This window comes from Carassius carassius, chromosome 36 (genome assembly GCF_963082965.1).
Source record: "Carassius carassius chromosome 36, fCarCar2.1, whole genome shotgun sequence".
NCBI classification, from domain to species: domain Eukaryota; kingdom Metazoa; phylum Chordata; class Actinopteri; order Cypriniformes; family Cyprinidae; genus Carassius; species Carassius carassius.
In genome coordinates this window covers 2,846,905-2,870,804 of record NC_081790.1, presented here as the reverse complement: position 1 = coordinate 2,870,804, position 23,900 = coordinate 2,846,905, and the positions used below count along the sequence as shown (strand labels likewise).

Sequence of the window (23,900 nt, the reverse complement as noted above, 5' to 3'; positions counted from 1 at the left end):
TTGGTGACTGTTTTTTTCCATTTGAAAACCACCAACACACAAACCTATAGATACAGCTAATAGATGGTTTGCAATTCAAAAGCGTGTGTTTAAAGACTCTTATTATGGCATTCCAGAGATACTTGACATTGGAATGTTGACATGCATTGAGAACTGGTTTTTTATATACAGTGAACACTGAACACTTAACTCATTAACACCAGCTGTTGTTCACAGACAAAAGGAGATGTTTGAGCTGTAATGGAGTGAATGGTGCAAGTGGACAGCTGAAGGGTTTTGTGTGTGAGTTAAGATTCTCACTGAACGTGTTGTTCTGGTCGCGTCAGACTACAGTATGCTGTAGTATTCACACTTGATCTGCCATAAATACATTCAAAGGTTAAACACGTCAGCTGGAAATCTCTACATAAGACTGAGATCGTCCACCCATACATCCGTCCGTCCATCCATCCGTCAATCCATCACTCTCTCCAACCATCTATTTATCCATCCATCCACCTATCTGTCCATCCGTCCATCCATCCATCAGTTTTTCTGTCCACCCATCCACCTATCTGTCCATCCATCCATCTGTTTTTCTGTCCACCCATCCATCCATCCACTCACCTGTCCATCCATTAGTCCATCCATCCATCCACCCACCCATCTGTCCGTCCGTCCACCCACCCATCTGTCCGTCCGTCCACCCACCCATCTGTCCGTCCACCCACCCATCTGTCCGTCCGTCCACCCATCCATCTGTCCGTCTGTCCACCCATCCATCTGTCCGTCCGTCCACCCACCCATCTGTCCGTCCGTCCACCCATCCATCTGTCCGTCCGTCCACCCATCCATCTGTCCGTCTGTCCACCCATCCATCTGTCCATCCGTCCACCCATCCATCTTTCCTTCCATACACCCAACCGTCTATTTATCCATCCATCTGGCCATTCTTCCATCCATCCATCTGTCCATCCGTCCACCCATCCATCTGTCCTTCCATCCACCCATCCGTCTATTTGTCCATCCATCTGGCCATCCATCTATCCATCTGTCCGTCTGTCCACCCCATCCATCTGTCCTTCCATCCACTCATCCATCTGTCCATCCATCCACCCATCCATCTGTCCGTCCGTCCACCCATCCTTCCATCCACCCATCCATCTATTTGTCCATCCATCTGGCCATTCTTCCATCATCCATCTGTCCATCCTTCCGTCCGTCCATCCACCCATCCATCTATTTGTCCATCCTTCCATCCGTCCATTTACCCGATCTGTCCACCCATCTGTCTATTTGTCCATCCATCTGGCCATCCTTCCATCCACCATCCGTCCATTTGTCCGTCCGTCCGTCCATCCATTCACCCATCTGTCCACCCATCCGTCTGTTTGTCCATCCATCTGGCCATCCTTCCATCCACCATCCGTCCATCTGTCCATTTGTCCATCCATCCATCCATCCATCCATCCATTCTTTCCCCCATCCGTCCGTGCGTCCATCCATCCATCCACCCATCCAAAAATGTCACCTCTTGTGGCATTACATCACATACGCAAAGTGAGCCGTGGATAAACATGGGTGTATGTTTTGCATGCTGTGTTTCTTTCTCTTTCCGGGTGTTTGCTCTGTTTTGCTCTTCACACAGCATCCTGTTAGAGTGTGTTATTTCAGTGCTTCGGGCCACATTTAATAAAAGTGTTTCTCGCCAGTTTGAATTCTGCTCTGCTGTTTGATTAGTGTAACTTCATCACAGGATTTAAGGATATTTAGCTCAAGGTATTCCCAAAACATGTCACATCCTTCTGGTTTTCATGTAATATTTAACAAAGGAAAGGCATTGGGTTTTCATTGTTGGTAAATGTGTTAAGCAATACCTCATGTGATGAAAGGAGGACATATTTAAATATTTACAGAGGGATTCTTCCCCGCTCAACTTTTCCAAATTAATCTCTTATCAAACAATGACTTCAGCTGGCTGGTATCGGTGATGCTTCAGAGATGCTAGACTGCTCAGCCGGATCACCTACACCTCAGGTTTCCATAAGACCAGAAGAGGATTATTGTGTGATTGGCCGAATTTGCATCTGAGAAATTCATCCATCATTAAAGTCAACATGAAATCAAAAATGACCTTCTGGCTGTTAAATAAAGGCTGTTTACTTTCTTATACCATGCTTCTGGTCTTGTCGTGAATTATTCAGCAGCAATGAAACCTATGTTTGACTTAATCATTGTTTTATCAAAATGTAGTGTCTTTTGCTGCCCATAAAACAGCCAAATCCTAACCCCCCCACATCCTCCAAACAAAATCATATCAAGACACTTGTTACCATCTACTTGATTATTGGTGAAATTTTGAAAAGGATTTTTTCTTTTGGTTATGTTTCCAGGATAATGTTTCACTTAGAAATGCATCATATTGTGGATGTAAAACAGATTGTGAACCCATTTGACTTTGAAGAAGACCTTCTTTGTTTTTATTGCATATATATTAGTCATTCCTGTTGCTCAGACAGTAAAGGCATCATGGCTCATGATTTTGATTCTCATACAAAGAAATATAAGATATATGATACAACATACGTTAAAATACATTTAATATTTCTTGTATATATGCAGTTTCAGTGACTTTGGTTGCCAAAATATAAATGGATTTCAGTAGCAAAACAAATTCTGTAGAATTTACTTTAAAACCTGTGTGTGTTTGTGTGTTTTTGTTTTTGCTTTTTGTGGATTTGTGTATATTATTACATATGAAAATGTCATCATCTGACCTAGATCTAATCAGAACTAGACAAGCTGTCTCTAGTGGTATGGATGCATGTGCAGCTGTGGTTTGCTGTGTTTTCTGACTGCTGGTGTTGTGTGATGCTGGAGATTACGTGGCATTACCCATGAGGCTACAGTCTGAGCAACGTCAGATATCTTCAGAATATCTTTTCACCAGCAGCACGTTTTGTCCTGTAAAGCGTCTCTGTGTCAAAGTTTGTCTCGGTTTTTTGTATTTAGTTATTGCGTAATTCATTTAATACCTTTCATTTTCATCATGAACAATGGACTTTTTGCTGAATTGAGAAATCTATACAGTGTGAAAACACTGATCACATGCACTAGGAATCCTGCTGAGAAGGAAGCAATCAGTTAATAATAATAATTATTATAATAATGTATTGTTTATTAATAATGATGATGATGATAATGTATTATTTAATCATAATAATTATAATTTAATATGAATACAATATTCATTACATTTTAAAATACATATTTTGTTTTTCAAATGAACAAGGAAATGCACAATTTATTTATTGTTAAATTGATGTTCAAAAATGATTAATAAATCAATTTTAAATACTACTAAATTGCATTCTCAAAAGCATTTGGTAATAGTTTTTTTCCCCTCTGTTGCTATTCAAGTAAAAAAATAGGTTTTATGTGTATGCATATAAAATAAAAAACACATATTTTACCTTCATTTTTTTCAAGTATGTTTTTATATATTTATACAAATTTTAGTATTATGATTTAGTTGTTTTTGTCATTTTTCAGATTTTTTTGTAGATTTGTATATTTAATATACAGCCTATGTATTTTGTATTTTTATTTTTTTTTAGCTTATGTAGTGTTAGTTAATTTAGCACTTCAGTTACTAATTAAATGAAAATTAGAAATGTTGCATTGACAACTAGCTAAAATAAATTAAGTTTTTTTTCAGTATTTGATTTCAAATCACAGCTTTTTATGGTTTAAATTTATTTATATATATATATATAAAACATATAATTTTTGTCTTAGATTTTTATGCACCTGGAGGAACAAAAATAGTATTTGACACTGCACAACAGTAATGATCCAGTGCTGCTGATTCCCAGCATTTTGTATGTTTAGTGTGTGTAGTGGAAAAAGTGTGTGTGTGTTTCTGCATGGTATTAGAAAGCCAAATTAGTTTTGACATGTTGCTGCACGACACGCAAATGTCAATTACTGTCTCTCTGTGCTGTTTAAAAGTCTTAATGCAATAATTGTGTGTTTTCTGGGATCAGAGGGTCTCTCAGGATGAGTGCTCGAGCACGGGCCGCTTCACAGGGTTCCCTGGAGGACCCAGATGACGAGGTGGTGCCCTACAGCGATGACGAGACAGACGACGAGCTACAGTCGGAAGATGATCTGGATCGCAGCAGAGACCAGCTCCCAGAACCAGAAACCAGACCCCCACCTGCCGTCGGTGAGCTTGAGGACAGATCTGCTGTGAAAGTGTCCTGTCAGTGCTTGTTCTGTGTTCTGACTGTGATTCTCGTCTCAGAGCCCGGCTGGAGCATCCGAGCCAATGACAGGGAGTACTGCAATCAGCCGGAGTTCAAGAAGAAGGTTTTTCTGTGCATCAAGAAAAGCAAATATTCTGTGAGTGAATCCGTTGCTATCTTAAGTAAAAACCTGAAACACCTGTTTGCATAGTACTGGTTTGGAATAATTCAGATTTTTTAAATGTTTCAAAAAGAAAGCAAGTCTTCAGCTGCATTTATTTGATCAGAATACATCAAAAATGGCGAAATATTATTACTGTGTTTTATTATGTGTATGTATTGTCAAATGTAATCATCAGCATCATTACTCCAGCCTTCAGTGTCTGATTATTATCAATGTTGAAAACAGTTCTGCTGCTTCGCATTTTTTAAGCAAGTGATTTTTTTAGAATATAAAAAGTGTATTATTTTATTCAACAAGGATGTGTTAAATTGATCAAAAGTGACCGTAAAGACATTGGTAATTTTACAAAAGACTCCCATTTCAAATAAATGCTGTTCCTTTGAACTTTCGATTCATCAAATACTATTGAAAACAAAGATCAAAGTTTCAACCGAAAAACAAATAATAATATAAAAATAATAAACACATGAACCATTATTAGTAAATGAGAACTAATATTAATTAAACAGCAAATCAGCATATTTTCATGATTTCTGAAGATCATGTGACACTGAAGACTGGAGGAATGATGCTGAAAATACAGCTGCACATCACAGAAATAAATTACATTTTATTATATATTCAAATAGAAAACAGATGTTTGAAATTGTAATAATATTTACTCAATATTGTCCTGGCAAATACTGCGAGTATCCTCAGATAATGATTTCCCTAAACACTAAACGCTGGATTCTTCCACTGTTTACACCACAAACAGTGAGTGTTTGATGAAGGAAGGTGTTTCCAGCTTAAACTAAAGGACCCTGAAAGTGAAACTATACTTTTAATATACCATAATCATTATTTTGATACGTTTCCTCTCATACAAGCTTTGCAATCATTAACGTATTGGTCAAACCAGTGTTCAATTAACGTTAATTTATAGGTTTCTGAGAAGGGACTCTGTATCTGTTTTTTCTCTGTTAAATGTTTAATTTGTAGTCACATAAATCATGAATCACCTTTGAATTCACATGAAAAACAACAACAATAACGTCACACAGTTTAGCTTCAAAGGTGACATTTCTGTATATTAATAATTACACTCATGGTTCATAGTTCTACTCATAGTGACGTAACAAACATTGCAAGTCAGTCTTAGTGTTACACTGCAGTCCGAGACATTTATATCTATAACACGTCATGCATTTTGTTTGCGATTAGTCTCTTATTTGTTTTGTTGTGTTAAATAACTCTTAACACCTTGGGGCTCGGCCTCTGTTATTGTCTAAACTAAGAGTTTTATGATCATTTTCTTACATCATTTTCATGTTAAACATGCAACAGCTCTGTTCAGAATGGAGGAGTTTAGGATCTTTGGTATGACAATTATCTAAGACTGGCTAAACGAGTCCTTCAGTGTCAGATGTGTCAAGGTTTTCCATGTCTCATGTGTTCTGAGTGAGATGTGTGACTGGATTCGTCTTGAGGTGAAATATTACCCCACGAGAGCAGATAGAGATGTGTTGGGATTTACATTTATGGCAATCAGTTGGGTTTGGTAACTAAAATTTTCAATGAGAAAGAGACCGAGAGTGAATGGAACTGAAATAGAGAAACCTAAAAATAGGAACTAAAATAGAAAAACAGGAAAATGAATTACAGAGAAACATGGAGTCAGACTCATGAATATGAATCTGTGTGGACGATTGTTTCTGCCACGGGATTCAAATAATACAAATAAAGTCATTTTAACTTTAAAAGTTTTGGAAGTTTGTGTCTCGCAATTCTGAGAAAAGAAGTCAGTATTACAAGTTGAAAAAATGTCACGGTTCATTTAATGAAATCCTTGTTTTTTAAATCCATGGCAGCGAAAAACATGACATGGCATGAAGTCAGAATTCCAATTAAAAAAAAATTGCATTAACATTTATTTATATAAATAAATGTGATATTTATAGTAATTAATGCAAAATATGTTTTTTTTTTTTAAATAAATCTATTAAAATATAAAATGAATTACTTAATATTTTAAAGAAAATGTTATGTTCTCATTTTATTAACGATTTGAAAATGTGATGTGAACTTGACTCCATCTGTTATGTCAAAAATCTCAATTCAGTGAAAAATTACAAAATTGCAAGAAATAAACATGACAAAAGTCAAAATTGTGAGATGTAAAATCTCAGGATTAAGTGACAAAAACTCATAAGTTTGAAAAAGAAAATGTTAGCATTGTGGGATTGTTTCTATTCTATGCTATACAGTACTATGCTATGTTATGGTGGAAACTTAAATGAAATCCTTAACCCAGATCTAAAGACAAGTTTTTATTTAGACTGTAGATTTTTGATAAATATTCTTAATGTATTCATCTGCTGCTCCAGGCTCATAATTCAGAAAGCTCCTAAGAAACTAGTCTGCATTATTTCACAACTAACAACGGTTAAACTTTCTGAAGAGCCTTGGGTTACAAGTGGAGCCTTGAATTTTTCTGTGAAATATTGATATATTATTTCACATTCAGCAGGTAATGTTTTATGTAAAGCATATATTAATTAATTGTGATTAGTTCACAATTCAGTAATTTTGGGATGAGAATTTGCACAAATGAAGATTTTAATGTTTTTACACCAGTTTGATAACTTGAATTTTTGTAAATTTGAAGGGCAATGCAATCAAGACGTACAAATACAACTTCCTGACCTTCCTGCCACTGAACCTGTACGAGCAGTTTAAGAGAGCGGCCAACCTCTACTTCCTGTGTCTGCTGATCCTGCAGGTATACGCCCACAAACACTGCATCTACTAGAAGATACGTCTTAGTCATTTATGAAAATTGTGTCATTTATTTATTTCAAATGTATTATTATTCTTTTTTATTATTTACATCTGTCGCTCAGCATATATATGTTGGTTTAAGTATGGAAAATATGTTTAAAAAAATTATAGAATTAATCAAATAGTTTTTAAGAAAACTGGTTGATTTCAGTTTAATGTTGTCATTTTATGAACAGTATGAAATGAACTTCATATCATCTGTTTTCATACGTCACATCATTAAAAATATATGAAATATAAAATAGATTCATATAAAATATATTTATATAAATAAAATACAATTTTTTTTTATCTTTCAATAATAATATGTGTATAATGTATATCTCACAAATATTTATAAAGAATATTGTATTGATATAATAATTGAAAATAAAAAGGATATGTCAGCTCATTAAATAATACAAGTGTTTTTGTGTACACACACACACACACATATATAGATATATACATATATACATGTATAAGAATTGTATGGTAAAAATTAATTCTATAAAATGTATTGCTGTAATATTTGAAGATGAACAGGGTTGTTTTTAGTTCTCTGAACATGCATGCGTGTGTTTGAATGTTTCAGATCATTCCTCAAATCACCACGCTGCCGTGGTACACCACCCTGGTGCCGTTAGTGCTGGTGTTGGGCATCACCGCCATTAAAGACCTGGTGGACGACCTGGTGAGTCCCTTACTGTGCTTTCTGAGGGAATGGTTTTGTTGAGAGGCAGCCAGTAGTTGTCAGGACGTGCTAATGGTTTCTGTCATCTGATCTCTGTCTCTTTGGAAGGCACGACACAGGATGGACAAAGAAATCAACAACAGAAGGTGTGACGTGCTGCTCAATGGCAGGTGAAGACCGACCTTTAATCTGCTTTAATAGTGCATGAGATTAGTGCTCCTGTTCGTCAGTGAAAAACAATTACCTAAACATAAGGCTGAATTCTCCTTTTTTCAGGTTTGAAGAAACTAGATGGATGAACCTACAAGTTGGTGACGTGGTCAGACTAAAGAAAAACGATTTTATCCCAGTGAGTTATTTTTGAATCTATTTGCCTTCCTGTGGAGATTTGGTTTGGTTTTGTTTTGTGTGTGTTTTTTTTGTTTTTTTTGTTCATGTGACATTTGAGTGTTTTCTTCATCTGTTGTGGAGCATTTATACATTATACAAATATAAATAAAAATAAAATAAAATTATAACCTATGACGTGTAGGTTTGCTGTATGCCATTTTAAATACAAATTAATATTTAATGAGATATGCATAAAATAAAATGCAAATTAAAATATTTAACTGATATAGCATGTATATATATATTTAAATATTTTATGAAATCTTTTTATTTTTTATTTCATTATTTTCATTACATTTTTGTTTTATTATTTTATTTAAAATTTTCTAATATAAAGTGAAATATCCACTTTAAGAAACCTGAATTGTATCTCATCATTGTCTATTTTAATGTTGGCATGATTGAATTATGCTTGTTTCATGTATCTTACTTTATTAATAATTAGATTCTTGTTAAGTTACCTTGAATATCCATGTGGTTTCATGTCATGTTTCTTCACCGCTCTGAAGTCATGTTTCGCTGGTTTCTCATCTTCACCTGTGTTTTGACCTCATGTAGGCCGATATTCTGTTGTTGTCCACTTCAAATCCCAATAGTCTGTGTTATGTAGAGACGGCAGAGCTCGACGGGTAAGAGACACATTAAACACACAACAGACCATCATCAGTGCATATTTCCACACTTTTAGACGAGTATTTCAATACGCAATGCCTATTTTCTGATGATTTTTTTTACAGTAGTCAACATCGACTAGTTCTGTCCATAACCACTGCATGAATCAGTTTTTGTGTAATTTGATGACTTCATGTCAGCATTACGAGCGCTCATTGAATGGAAGTTGTGTAATGGATTGGTTCTTTGTCTCGCACAGTTCAGTCCAATACAATCGCTTTATTAAGTTTTCTTTATGTACAAAAGAATCATAATTCAGGTCCTGGCTTTGTTTGTCTGTGAGCTTCTGAATAGTTTCATTAATATGAAAAAATGTAATTGATTATAATTTATTAATTTAATATTTAAATACTTTATACATTTTTCAGATGCAAGCCTCGTTTCAAAATAAGAAACCTGAAGTATTTCACATTAGTCTATATTTAAATCGTTTTATGGATCCTAATTATGAAACATTCGTTTCTCGTTACACACACTTTGTTTAATGCTTGCTTTTTCTCATTTTTTAAACATTTTCAGTCTATTTGTTTCAGTCCATCAAAACAAAACACAACACATTTTATATACAATATAATCATAATTCAGTTCCTGTGTTCGTTTGTCTGTTTAAACTGTTTCATAAATATTTAAATATTGAATTGATATAATATATTTTAAATTTTATAACATTTTTATTTTCATTACAAATCTTTTAATGCTTAATGTTATAATATTAGTGAAATATCTTCAGCGAGAAACCATAAATGTGTTTATGGATCCTAATTCATTACGCACACCTTAAATGTTCATTTTCTCTCCTGTCTATGTTTGCTTTTCCTCTGTTTTGCATTTTAAGTTATTTTTACATTTTCATTTGTTTAAAAACACTTGCTTAATTTAGTTTTTTTTTTACATGCAGTAGAATTGTAATTCAGTTGCTGTGTCTGTGTACTTTTCCACTGTTTCATAAATGTATGCAATTTTTCAATATTAAATATTTAATTGATAGAATATTTCGTTTTTAATATTTGATAAAAGCTCTCTTATTTTAATATACGTCTTTTAATGTTAAAATATTATAATACTGGTGAAATGTCCTTTGAAAGCAACTTGAAGTTGAAATGAAAAATATATATAATTTTAATGGTGCTCATATAATGTTTTTGTTGTCAGATGACTGACGATGTGTTGTTTCTCGTTCGTCCAGAGAGACGAATCTGAAGTTTAAGATGGGTCTCAAGGTGACTGATGAGCGTCTTCAGGAGGAGAATCAGTTGGCCCGCTTTAATGGTGAGTGTTACAGCTATTATAGTATACTTTAGACAGACTTGGACACAAACCAGCAGATCATTTGTGTGCGAGTAGTTGCTTGACTGTGATTTTTTACATGCATAAACACGTGTTGGTCTCAAACCATGTGCTAACCAGGTGTGGCTCTTCAAAATCATTTTTCTGTCCTCACTAAAACAAAATGCTCGTTTTGTCTTCTCAGCGTTGATCATGTGTGAGGAGCCCAACAACCGTCTGGATAAGTTTATGGGAACGATGATCTGGGACGGACAGAGTTACCCGCTCGACCTGGACAACATGCTGCTCAGAGGATGCAAGATTCGTAACACGGACGAGTGCCACGGCCTGGTCATATTCGCAGGTCAGTTCACTTCACCATCACGGCTTCGGTGTGTGTTTGTGTTTGTAAAAGCAGCTGTGATGTTTACTTCTACAGGAAATGACACGAAAATCATGAGGAACGGAGGGAAGACCAGGTTCAAACGCACCCTGATTGACAAACTCATGAACTACATGGTCTACACGGTGAGTTAAACACCGTTTAACACCCGCAAGTCATTACTAGATTTTATTTGACATTTATTATTTATATTGCTATTTATGCATTGTGTATTTATATTTATGTTTATATTCTATTCATGCACTGTGTATTTAACAATGTGTTTGTTTTATTGCTTTATTGATAGAGGTGTATTTAATTGATTTATTCACAGAGAATAAAATAAAATAAAATTATACATTTAAAATAAATCAACTGATCTATATATATATATATATATATATATATATATATATATATATATATATATATATATATATATATATATATATATATATATATATATATATATATATTTATACAAAGTGATTTATCAAAGTTTAATTCATTTATTTACAGAGAATGTCTTTATTTTTATTTATAGTGCTTTCATCGTTTTATTTATCTATTATTATTTTGTTTATGGAGATTGCATATGAATTTTGTTTTATTGAGCAGTCTTAATTTATAGAGTGAATTTAAAGTTTATTAGTCTTATTTACGAGTATTTATCTATAATTATTTAAATCATTGTTTGTTGATATTTTTTTACTTTTATTTATAAGTGCATATATAGTTTATCTATTATTTTTGTTTATAGAGAGTGCATTTTTCTTTATTATATTCAGTATTTTTATTTATACAGTGAATTCATAGTTTTATTTATTAATCTTATTTATAGAGAGCGCATTTATAGAATTTTATTTTATTCAGTATATTTTTTTTATTTGTATTTATTTATAGAGAGTGCATTTATATAGTTGTCATTATTTCTTTAATATTTGGATCTTTACTTTTATTCAGATTTTTATTTAGAGTGCATTTAAAGAGTTTATTTATATATTTTGATTTATTTATAGAGTACATTTTGTAAAGAATTTTTAATTTATTGGGTATTTATTTATTGTGCACTTTTTTTTATATTTGTTTTCATTTATTAATCTTATTTACAGAGAGTGCATCCAAATTGGTTTATTTATATATATATATATATATATATTTTTTTTTTTTATTTGTAGAATTTATTTATCATATTTATTGTGCAAGTTTTATGTATTTGTTTTTTTATTATGGATCTTATTTACAGAGAGTGCATTCAAATATGTTTATTTATAGAATTTCTTATTTCATTTATATAGACCATTTGTAGAATTTAATTTATTAATCATATTTATTGTGCACGTTTTATATATTTGTTTTGATTTATAGGTAATGCATCAATAGCCTAATAATACAATGCAATAAATCCTTTCTCATCTTGCACACTAATATATTCTCATGTGTCTCTGGTTCTCCCTGTAGATCTTTGGGTTGTTGGTTTTGTTGTGCGCCGGTCTGGCCATCGGACACACGTACTGGTATGAGAGCATCGGCTCGAAGGCCTGGTATCTGTACGACGGCCTCGGCTACTCTTCATCTTACCGAGGCTTCCTCAGTTTCTGGGGCTACATCATCATCCTCAACACCATGGTGCCCATCTCTCTCTACGTGAGGTACGACAGCCGCCTCTCCTGAGCACACAGCTCTCGTTATTCAGCAGATTACTCACTGGTTTTGTTCTCTCAGCGTGGAGGTGATCCGCTTGGGTCAGAGTAAGTTCATTAACTGGGATCTGCAGATGTACTACGCTGACAAAGACACGCCGGCCAAAGCCAGGACCACCACGCTGAACGAGCAGCTGGGGCAGATCGAGTACATCTTCTCTGATAAAACCGGCACGCTCACGCAGAACATCATGGCCTTCAAGAAGTGCAACATCAAAGGACGCACTTACGGTGAGACAAACCCCCAACCTTGCATTCAGAGGAACATTATAAGCAAACTAAATACTATTACTAGATAGTAACTTGATACTAAATAAATATTTGGTACAACAGTTTGTATATAATCAACATAATCAAAACCTGTTGCACACAACAGTGTTATTATAGCTAAAACTAAAAACATTAGAAAAAACATTTTATTTGCTTAAAATAAATGGAAATTAAATGATATATATATAAGAAGCTAGTTGCCAAGGCATTATTTCTCATTATTTAAATTATTTAATTATTTATGTTAATGTACTGAAATTAATCAAATATGTATATAGACTTTTTTTTTTTAACTAATCAAATTTACAAAAACAATAAACAAAATTACTAAAACTTTAAAATTAAAATATGTAAAATCTAAAATAAACAAATACATTTGGAAAAATGCATAAAAACTAATAATAGTGCTTTCTATCGTCTGATTGCTTCTTTTTTATCAAGTAATTCGAGTCATTTTAGTGTAATTATACAGACATTCACCTTCAGCTCATGATTTATGCGTCTTTTTACAGTGAAATCTGATTTTTATAAAGTAAATGTAAAAATAACTTTTGATATTATTTGTAATATTACAAAATGAACACTGGACTGAGGAAGCTTGGGTTACCTTGATTATCCACATATCATTTTTTTTAGAAAAAAGTGAATATGATCACCAAGCTTTTGTGGAACGTTTATTTGTTCTTATCTCTCAATCGTCATTGGATTGTATTACATTATATGTTTTAATCATTTAAATCACATCTTACGAAGACATATTATTGGAGATAGAGAGTGACAACGGATATTTATATAATTTTGTATCTGCTATACTGTTAGAAACATCTTTTTGACATCATCTGCACCAAAGTGCATATTGTTGCTCAGCTTGGGCCTCAGAATGTTTTTTTTCCCTCTATATTCTCACTTTATTGAGATGTGTGTGTGTGTGTGTGTGTGTGTGTGTGTGAGACTGTGGGAGAGATTTGAGGCTTTAGTTTCACACAGGTCAGGTTTCTGACCTGGATGAGTTTAAAACACGCTGACACCTTCGAACTTGCCATGACATAAGTAGATATCATCTGTTTTGTGCTTCAAAAGCACTAATTTTCCTTGATTATTTCACATTAATAGATGCTTATAAACCTCTAACAGTGAATATTAAATGAGTGTCTCTATGCAATCTGCACTCAGAAGTGTGCTTTAGGGGCCATTTACAGTTAGTTTTCAGCCAGAAACGGGAAATGTTTATGCGTTTTGACTGTTTGTTTACACAACAACGGCGTTTGGGTACTGAACTACGTCTGGGAACTACGTCATGCGCGTGTGTAGTACATGTTAGGTTTGTAGACATGAGCAGTACGTGTTGATTTTAAAGGCAAGCGCGAACAAACATATACAACAATGGCGGAGTACATGGTACGGTTGTTGCTGCTCAAGAGTTTGCTAAAGTGTGGATTTACTTCACCAATATTACAACCAACAGCGGAGATGCATCATATAATCATTATTTCACTAATAAGGTGACAGCGCCAACTACTGGCCTGACATACATAGTACAGCGTTTTTGGCGGATGTGTAAATGCAAATCTTTTTGAAAACGTTGACGTGTATACGTGAAACTTTTTAAAAGCGCAAGGGAAAACTTTTCAACTTTTGTCTACGTCGTTGTCGTGTAAACGTAGCCTTAGTACGTTATCTAGCACTGTTTAAAGTGCTTTTATTTTAAAGTCTTATTGCTTTAATAATGAAGTGAACTGAATTTGCGTGATAATTGACAGTGCTCTGTTGATCTATAGGTGATCCCACCAGTGCAGACGGTGTGGCCTTGGACCGTGGAAAGGTACGTATGCAGAATGCATTTTTGAATTTTTATTTATTAACCAATTTATTTTATTATAGTTAAAATAGTTGATTTATTTACTATATAATTTTTAAATATGTAATGCATGTATATGCACTGTCTATGCATAGTTTTTATTTTATTTATTTTATTATTTGTTTATTTATGGCATATATTGGAGCGTATTATTAAAGTGCACATTTATGTAGTTTTATTGATAGTCTGATTTAATAAATTTTTTATTCGTAGATAGTACATTAATAGTTTTTGCTGAGTATGTTTAATGATTGATTTTTATTTATTAAAAGAAAATTTATAGTTTTGTTTGTTTATGTTTATTTATTTAATTGTTATTATAGAGAGTCGCTTTATAGGATTTTATTTTTATTTATAGAGACTACACTAATTTATTTTTATTAATCTAGAGTGCATTCATAAAGTATTTATTTGATTTATGTTTTATTTGTAATGTGTACATTTATGTAGTTTTTTTTTTTTACTTTAGATAGCGATTTTATTTTTAGAGTGTGTTTTTATTCATTTTATATATTATTTATTCAACATATGACGGGATTTAATTTAGTTTCAGGTAACGTAATTTTAACCTACCCTTTTAACTTCACGTTTTTCTGTCAAAATGTTTGATTGGTCACTGATATTCATTTCACTTTCTCTCCCATTTTTACTCAGCCTGTGGATTTCAGTTGGAATAAACACGCCGACAAAAAGTTCCAGTTCGAAGACAGTTTTCTCGTTTCTTGTATCCGTTCGAAGAAGGAGCCGCAAATTCTGGAGTTCTTCAAACTCCTGTCCTTGTGTCACACCGTCATGGTGGAGCATAAAGGGGGTGAGGAGATAAAAATATCATTATCTGCTGAGATTATGCAAAAATAAACCAATCACACCAATATTTAGCTTTCTTAATCCTACTTTGTGTACTGTCTGATCAAATAAGTCCAGAAAAATGCAGCAGATGTTATTTAAAGTTAATTAATGTACTGTTTGTTTTCTCTGTGTTCAGATGAGTTGGTGTACCAGGCTGCGTCTCCTGATGAGGGCGCTCTAGTCACGGCCGCACGCAACTTTGGGTTCGTGTTCCTGTCCCGAACGCAGGACACCATCACCATCATGGAGCTGGACCATGAGGAGACCTACGAGATGCTCGCTCTGCTCGACTTCAACAGCGACCGCAAGCGCATGTCCATCATCTGTGAGTCTCCTCCTGCTCTTCCTGTTCTTCACTTCCTGTCCACGGTTTCTCACTCTTGTGTGTTTGTGTGTAGTGAGATTTCCAGATGGTAGAATCCGTCTGTACTGTAAGGGCGCAGATACTGTAATCTACCAGCGACTGGATCCCAACAGCAAGAATAAAGAAACCACGCAAGAAGCTCTGGACGTGAGTACTAACACGATTAACAAATTCATTTGCGTATGTTAATGAGGTTCAGCATGCCATTACAAATTAAAGGGACAGCTCGGCTCAAAAATAACAGTTTTGTCATCACTTTATTTTTTTTCCATGAAAAGCAAAGAATTTTTATGGAATGTTTAATGGATTTTTTTTTTAAAATTGCATTTACATTTTTTAAATGCGTCAAGCTCCAAAAAGTAGAAAAACGGACTGCTTAAAGCAGAAGAATAAACGGTTGGATTTTTCTTTCAGATCTTTGCGAACGAGACGCTGCGAACTCTGTGTCTGTGCTATAAGGACATCAGTCAGGCGGAGTTCGACGCCTGGTCTCAGAAACACCAGGCCGCCAGCGTTTCGATGGGGAACCGTGATGAGGCTCTGGACGAGGTGTACGAAGAGATCGAGAAAAACCTTCTGGTAAGGAAATAAGAAAGGATAATCAGTATTCATTTCAGTGACAGTGATCGATTGATGTATTAGTCAGGCTCATTAAACTTCCAGTGTTTGGCTAATTGCTGTTGACTTATAACAGACACTTTTATCCAAAGTTAATTACAAAGTAAGAATAATATAATATGGTTAATGTTAAAATCTTTTCAAGTGAATTTCAGGCTGATAGTGTTTAAATTAATAATGCACATTTTGATTAATGATAGTGTTTAATACAATTTCAGCAACTTGTCTAATGTCTAATTTGTTAAATTGCACAAAAATAGTTTTTTATCAAATGGTTTGCTCTTGAGACATGTTATGAATAGTTTGTTAATATTAGAAAATATATACTTTAAATAAAAATTTCATATTAAATTTAATGTGATAATAAACTTAACCTATTATACTATGTATGAAATATATAAAATATATTATACATTTACATTTTTGTTATATTACTCATCCTAATAGATATGTGCTTTATATCTTGTGAAAATCTACTTTCTTAATTATATAAAAAGTCATATTCATGTCATAAAAGTCATATTTGTTAAATGGGCTAATTAAAGCATTTTTGCATGCATTTTATATATAAATATATATTAAATATATTTTGGTATGTAATGTTATATTAGATTTTGGATTATATACAAATTTATTTTATATAATTTATATTTTATATAAAATTGTAAAAGATTTCTCTCTCTTTCTATATATATATATATATATATATATATATATATATATATATATATATATATATTTATTTATTTATTTATTTATTTTTATATAATATTAATTATATGAATATAAATTTATGCATGTAAATCTTTTCAAATTAAATGCTGTATGTGTGCACTTACATATATTATGTAAAGAAACTTTTATTTTGGATGCGATTAATCGCAATTAATATATGTATGTGTATGTGTATGTATGTGTGTGTGTGTGTTTGATGAATGTGTCATTTGTTTATTGTTTCAGCTGATTGGAGCAACAGCCATTGAAGATAAACTTCAGGACGGCGTTCCAGAAACCATTGCAAAACTGGCCAAAGCTGACATCAAGATCTGGGTTCTGACCGGAGACAAGAAAGGTGAGTGATGATTGTGAAACACTGTGTTACTTTAAGCGAGGTAGGTTTGATTTCTAATGAGTTTTGGTTTGTCTCCTACTCAGAGACCGCTGAGAACATCGGCTTCTCCTGCCAGCTGCTGACCGATGAGATGAAGATCCACTACGGAGAGGATGTGAAGTGCGTCTCAGCTGACGTCTGTGGATGTGTCAGTGCCCTGAGATTCAGCGTCTGGTTTCTGACTCTCTTCTTGTTTCTCTCTCAGTGTTCAGCTGAGGAACAGACAGACCCAAAGGCGTAACGACCCTCAAGGACGCAATAAGAAGCTGAAGGAGCAGTTTTTCACAGAGTCCAGCAAAAACGCCCTCGTCATCACTGGAGGCTGGCTGGTGCGTTCCCCAAACACTGATCCACTCTCACACGGTCTGTCTAGGGTGACCTGATTTCTCTTGGTTCAGTACAGTAAATAGTTATTTTTATTTAAAAATAAAGAAACAAGTTACAAACCAAAAGACATATACAATAGATACAAATTAAATATTAAATACATTAGTTTTTGTAATACAGTAGGTTTAACATGTATACATTTATTTAATATCTTTTGCCGTTTCATTAACATTTATGAGAGAGACAGGTATTTAATTAGGCTGCTGTCCCTTTAAGACCAAATCAGTGTAATATACTGACAGGACACTTCTACTGCTCGCTCTGATCACCCAAATGTTGAAATATGGGACCAAACTTGATTTTATTCAAATAAATTGTGTGACAAAAAATAGAGCTGAAATATGGGACTGTCCTGGGAAAACGGGACGTCTGGTTACCCTGTATCAGTATCAGACCCTTCTTTTGACAGTAATGTAATATGTATAATGTTAAAGTCTTTTCAAGTAAATGTTAAGTTGAATTAAAATTAATTTCAGCAAGCTGAATTGTTAAAAAACATTGGCATTATATTAACTGGTCGGCCAGATATCTGCAAGATATGTTTCTTTTGTATATTGCTTAAAATTTGAAAATATATATTTTTTGTTATATATAAAAATATATTAAATAAAAACATCAAATAAACAAAATCAAAGATATAAAAAAAAAAAAAAAACAATAATTGAAAACTAGAGTAATGATGCTTAAAATTCAGTGTTGCATCACAGGAATAAATTACATTTTAACATGTATTCACATTGAAAACTGTTATTTCGAAATTAATATTTCACTTTACAACTATTTTTACTGTATTTCTGATCAAATAAATGCAGCCTTGGTGAGCAGAAGAGACAAAAACATAAAAAAAAAATCTTAAACTTGAAATATTAAAAAAAAAAAAAACATTTCCTGGTATAATTTGGCTTCACGACTAATTTTATTAAACAATAAAACAAACAAACAATGAATGAATGAAATATGAACAATGTCCTGTTATTGTTGCTGAAACAATGAACAACAATACAGTGGCATTATCCAATCATTTCTATTCTCACACAAGAGACATTTTGGCTTTATGATTACCTTTAAAATAGAAGTTCATCAGGAAAACAAGAGGTGAATGAAAGATGTTCAAAACTAAAGATTGAAACTGCTTTCATATTTCTGTGCAGAATGAGATTCTGTATGAGAAGAAGAAGAAGCGCCGTCGCCTGCGTCTGAAGAAGCTCAGGAAGCGGTACACAAACTCCAGCAGCGCTGCAGACAGCAGTCAGCCCGTGGACGACTGGGAGAAGGAGAAGAGACAGGAGGACTTCGTGGACATGGCGTGTGAATGCAGCGCGGTGATCTGCTGCCGCGTCACGCCCAAACAGAAGGCCAACGTGGTCAGTCTGGTCAAACGCTACAAGAAAGCTGTGACCCTGTCCATCGGCGACGGAGCCAACGACGTCAACATGATCAAGAGTGAGGGACAGCTACTATCATAATCATTAATAGTATTGAGAATGAGTTTTTACTGTTTTATATTTTAGCCTGTTGATTTTTGTTAAAGTTTTAGTAATTTTGTTTGTCGTTTTTATAAGTTTGTTAGTTTTTGTTGTGTTTCTGTCTTTTTTTTAATGCCTATTTTTTTAAGTTTTGGTTACTTTAGTACTTGAAGTAAAGCTAAATACAAATTAGTAATGTTTCCTCACTAACTAGCTGAAATCTAGTTAGTGAAATCTACTTTACTTTACTTTACTTTATTTTAAAGGATATAATTTTCGATCCCGACAGTGACCAGAGAGGTTTTGTTCCCAGTATTAATTAACTGTAAGTGTAACCTCTGGTTGCAGCTGCAGACATCGGTGTGGGCATCAGCGGTCAGGAGGGGATGCAGGCGGTGATGTCCAGCGATTACGCCTTCGCTCAGTTTCGTTATCTTCAGCGCCTCCTGCTGGTCCACGGACGCTGGTCCTACATCCGCATGTGCAAATTCCTGCGCTACTTCTTCTACAAGAACTTCGCCTTCACCCTGGTGCACTTCTGGTTCTCCTTCTTCAATGGATTTTCCTCACAGGTCAGAGAAAGATTTACATTTGGAGCTGATTTACAGACCTTGTCACTGTGACCGGTGGGACGAACAGGTGTAGTTCATCTCCAATCACTCCCCCGGCCTCGCTCCCATGTCCCTCGGCCCCGCCCCACTCGTCACAGTCACAATATTGGAATTACTAACTTTGATACAATACCATGACAAATATCCATATTCAGTAGCATTCTTGATACTCCGAGAAAAAGTTGCCTCTACATTAAAGGCTACAAAATTTGAACAGCTACTGAGTTAATTAACTTTTAACCACAAAGAATTTTCCTATCATCTGGGTTCAGGCCTCATAGCTTAATAATATTCATAATAATAATAATAATAATAATTATTTTACATATACTAATATTTATTTTCAGTGCATTTACAGTATATTATAATAGTAAAATATTTATCTCTTAAAAATAACAGAGCAATTAATATATTTATAATAATAATAATAATAATAATAATAATAATAATAATTATTATTATTATTATTATTAGTAGTAGTAGTAGTAGTAGTATTACAAATGTTTTTGTTTTTACAATACAGTTATATTACAATAGTAATATGTGTCTGTCTTAGAAATAATAATCGTAAATATAAAAATAATGCTAATATAGTAGTATGTTGTTGGGAAAAAAAACAGGTTTCTGTGATTAACAGGTGTACAAATGCTTCTCATTATAAATATTGTGTAATCATCTGTACGAGAAAAAAGCAAAATCTAGCGTATCTGGAGGGGCGCACATTAAACTCCCAGCACATGCACACATGCATTATTAAAGCAGTGAATGTTGTGTGTGTTTCTAGACGGCATATGAAGACTGGTTCATCACGCTCTACAACGTCTGCTACAGCAGTCTTCCTGTTCTCCTCGTCGGCCTTCTGGATCAGGTATCACTTCATTTTCCGCTGTAGTCTGTGCAAACTGTTAAGTCAAGTCTCAAATTGAACCGTGTTTGCTCCTGTAGGACGTGAACGACAAACTGAGTTTGCGCTTCCCGAAGCTGTATCTCCCGGGGCAGCAAGGATCGCTGTTTAACTACAAGAACTTCTTCATCAGCTTGTTCCACGGCGTCTTCACGTCCCTCATGATCTTCTTCATCCCGTACGGTGCCTTCCTGCAGACCATGGGACAGGACGGCGAGGCTCCGTCTGATTACCAGTCGTTCGCTGTGGTCGCAGCTTCATCGCTCATCATCACCGTTAACCTGCAGGTGCAGATCATGTGACCGCGTGTGACCGGCTCAGTGCTCAAAAGAGGCTCTTGTCATTGATCTAATGTGATCTAATGTGTTTCTGGTCGCTGCAGATCTCGCTAAACACCTCCTACTGGACGTTCGTCAACTTCTTCGCGGTGCTCGGCAGTATAGCCATTTACTTCGGCGTCATGTTTGACATCCACAGCGCAGGAATCCACGTCATCTTCCCAACCACCTTCACATTCACAGGCGGGTGATAAAGTTCTGCTAACTTTTATTGCATGTCTGTTGATAGTTTCCATAACTTTTGTAATTCAAAAATGCTTCAAAATGAATTCCATGCAACATTTTGAGCTAAAATTCCAGATGTTTAGCTTTATATGAGGAGGACTTCCTAGACACGTGATGGTATGTAAAAACTAATGAGAAAAAGTATCAAATGCATGATGATTGTGATTTAGTTAGGCTTTTTATACATCGTGTGTTATACATGGTTTCATAGGAATATAATTTAAAAGCTTCAGAATTAAATAATCCATTTGTCATCAATAATCTTAAAAGAATACGAAGGCGAGAAGTCAGGCTTTTCACAGAATTGAAGAACATTTATAATTATTTTTGTTATGTATTTTAATATATTAATGTAAATAAGTCAAAACGAATTGATCAAAAAATGCATAAATAACTTTTATTATTATATTTGTTGCATTCCAAAGAAATGTAAGTTTGTTTCATTTTGTGCATTTGATATAATTTTGAAGGTTCTTAACTATAATCCTCAACTAAATAATAAATAAATATTGCATGATATACATGTTTTTTTATATAGAAGTTTTATATAGAAGTGTAATTCAAAAGCTACAGAATTAAATAACCACAGGTTCTTTTGACATAAACTTGCTTAAAAAGGCTGATTGATGATCATATATTATTTTATTTATTCTATTGTTAAATTTCATTTTCTAAACAATTACTTAAACAATTTTAATTACTTAAAATCTATATTTAAAAGAAATCAAAGCTTATTTTACTAACTAAACCTATTAAAATAACTTTACAAAATTTAATAAAGTTGAAATATCTTGATATTGGATGGAAAATTGTAACTAAATTAAAATGAGGAATGTTAATTAGTTGAAGTACGAACATGAATAACAAAAAATAAATAAATTCATAAATCTAAAAAACCAAACTAAAGCTTATATTTTAATTATTTTATTAAAAAAAACACTTTTAAAAATGTCAAAGTTTTTAACTTAACTTTTTTAAATTTTAAACTAGCATTTAAAAATGTATAAATATATATATATATATATAAATGCTAGTGATATTTAAAAGTATTAAAAAGTAATATTTAAAAACTAATAAAAAGACAGATGCATAACAAACTTACTAAAAATGTAACTAAAATTACAAAGTAAACCTGAAAATATGGAAAATAAATCCTAATTGTATAAATAAAAAAATTACAAATGACAAATGTGCACAAAATAAAATTGCTAAAAATGAAACCAACATTAAAATGAAAACCTGAATAAAATACAAAAATAATTGCTAATAGTAATATTTAAAAACAAAAACTTCTAAAAATGACAAAAGTGCTAATATTTAAATGAATAAAAAATATACCAATTTTTTTAAAGTATTAATAAATACTATAATAGCATATAATACTAAAATCTCCCCCTTTGGCTGTATCCTGACATGTTCTGCACAAGCGGAGCTCATACTGTGAGTTGGTGTGTGACGGTTGTTGTTTTGACCCGTAGGCGCAGCGTCTAATGCTCTGAGACAGCCGTACCTGTGGCTGACCATCATCCTGACGGTGGGCATCTGTCTCCTTCCTGTCATCTGCATCCAGTTCCTCTATCAGACCATCCATCCCTCGGTCGGAGACAAGGTGAGAGTCTTCAGGCACACAGAGAGTTCACTACAACACATGCAGAGACATTACAGCCTCCTGTTCTTCTTCCTGCAGGTCCAGAGGAACAGGAAGAAGTACGAGCAGGAGGATGAGGAGGAGGAGAGGAAGAAGAGGAAGCCAACGTTCCAGCGCGGCGGACGCTCGCGTCGATCCGCGTACGCCTTCTCGCACTCGCGCGGCTACGCTGACCTCATCGCGTCGGGACGCAGCATACGCCAGCGGCCGCGTGTCCGGCCCGAGCTCAGAGAGAGCATACGAGAGGCTCCTCAGGCCGAGAACATCTGAAACCAACCCCAGACACTCACTACCCTGTCATATCTGAGCGGCCCACTGCAGCGGGCCAATAGGAAGAGGCCAAGTGTCATTAAAGGGGCGGGACTAATGAAAGAGCCAATGGGAAATGGGGACGAAGGGCTTTAAAGGGAAAGTACAAGTAAACACTCACCGTTGACCAGGACTAGTTTTAATGTTGTGCACTGCGTACAAGAAATCATTTTTCTCAGGTTTTTATTTCATGTTTTTTTTTTTTTTTCTCGGAGTCACAATTTTGTCCTTTTTTTTTTTTTTTGGCACAGATCGAAAGAGAGTGTATGTTAATATGTGCTTCTAATCTCACCGCCCATTTAAATCTGGTTTTGTACACTGCAGATGGGTTTTTGTCTTGTTTTTCATTAAAAATATTTCTTAAAGCGATACATATTTCGTTTAAGATAACACTATATACACACAGAGAAAATATATTTTGAGTTGCATTTATTTTTCTCACTATTTTGACCACTTTTTCTCACTTTAAGCTAAAATAAATAAATAATGCTTAAAACCAGAAAAATCTTTGAAAGATTCTACTTAATTTTAAAACAATCTGTAAAATTTATGTTGTGCAATTTTGCTTCTCGTGTCAGTTAATCTGTTTTTTTCCTTAAACAAAATACAATTATTATAAATAAATA

General features: G+C 33.9%; 1 protein-coding gene across 1 annotated transcript in view; it reads left to right on the top strand.

The window, feature by feature from the left end:
- The window catches only part of LOC132116910 (phospholipid-transporting ATPase IC-like), a 32,178-nt gene extending 8,760 nt beyond the window's left edge, over positions 1 to 23,418 (top strand). The window contains exons 2-28 of the mRNA XM_059525802.1: positions 4,026 to 4,207; positions 4,286 to 4,383; positions 7,058 to 7,171; positions 7,805 to 7,903; positions 8,012 to 8,073; positions 8,180 to 8,252; positions 8,852 to 8,922; positions 10,152 to 10,234; positions 10,437 to 10,595; positions 10,671 to 10,759; positions 12,075 to 12,265; positions 12,339 to 12,547; positions 14,365 to 14,408; positions 15,099 to 15,255; positions 15,430 to 15,618; positions 15,692 to 15,804; positions 16,072 to 16,236; positions 17,236 to 17,347; positions 17,431 to 17,506; positions 17,592 to 17,715; positions 18,925 to 19,216; positions 19,588 to 19,811; positions 20,635 to 20,718; positions 20,796 to 21,041; positions 21,137 to 21,275; positions 22,796 to 22,926; positions 23,005 to 23,418. Of these exons, the coding sequence (XP_059381785.1) occupies positions 4,039 to 4,207; positions 4,286 to 4,383; positions 7,058 to 7,171; positions 7,805 to 7,903; positions 8,012 to 8,073; positions 8,180 to 8,252; positions 8,852 to 8,922; positions 10,152 to 10,234; positions 10,437 to 10,595; positions 10,671 to 10,759; positions 12,075 to 12,265; positions 12,339 to 12,547; positions 14,365 to 14,408; positions 15,099 to 15,255; positions 15,430 to 15,618; positions 15,692 to 15,804; positions 16,072 to 16,236; positions 17,236 to 17,347; positions 17,431 to 17,506; positions 17,592 to 17,715; positions 18,925 to 19,216; positions 19,588 to 19,811; positions 20,635 to 20,718; positions 20,796 to 21,041; positions 21,137 to 21,275; positions 22,796 to 22,926; positions 23,005 to 23,235 (3,744 nt within the window). The 5' untranslated portion in view covers positions 4,026 to 4,038 and the 3' untranslated portion in view covers positions 23,236 to 23,418. The remainder of the gene's footprint in view (positions 1 to 4,025; positions 4,208 to 4,285; positions 4,384 to 7,057; positions 7,172 to 7,804; positions 7,904 to 8,011; positions 8,074 to 8,179; positions 8,253 to 8,851; positions 8,923 to 10,151; positions 10,235 to 10,436; positions 10,596 to 10,670; positions 10,760 to 12,074; positions 12,266 to 12,338; positions 12,548 to 14,364; positions 14,409 to 15,098; positions 15,256 to 15,429; positions 15,619 to 15,691; positions 15,805 to 16,071; positions 16,237 to 17,235; positions 17,348 to 17,430; positions 17,507 to 17,591; positions 17,716 to 18,924; positions 19,217 to 19,587; positions 19,812 to 20,634; positions 20,719 to 20,795; positions 21,042 to 21,136; positions 21,276 to 22,795; positions 22,927 to 23,004) is intronic.
- The last annotated feature ends 482 nt before the right edge of the window (positions 23,419 to 23,900 follow it).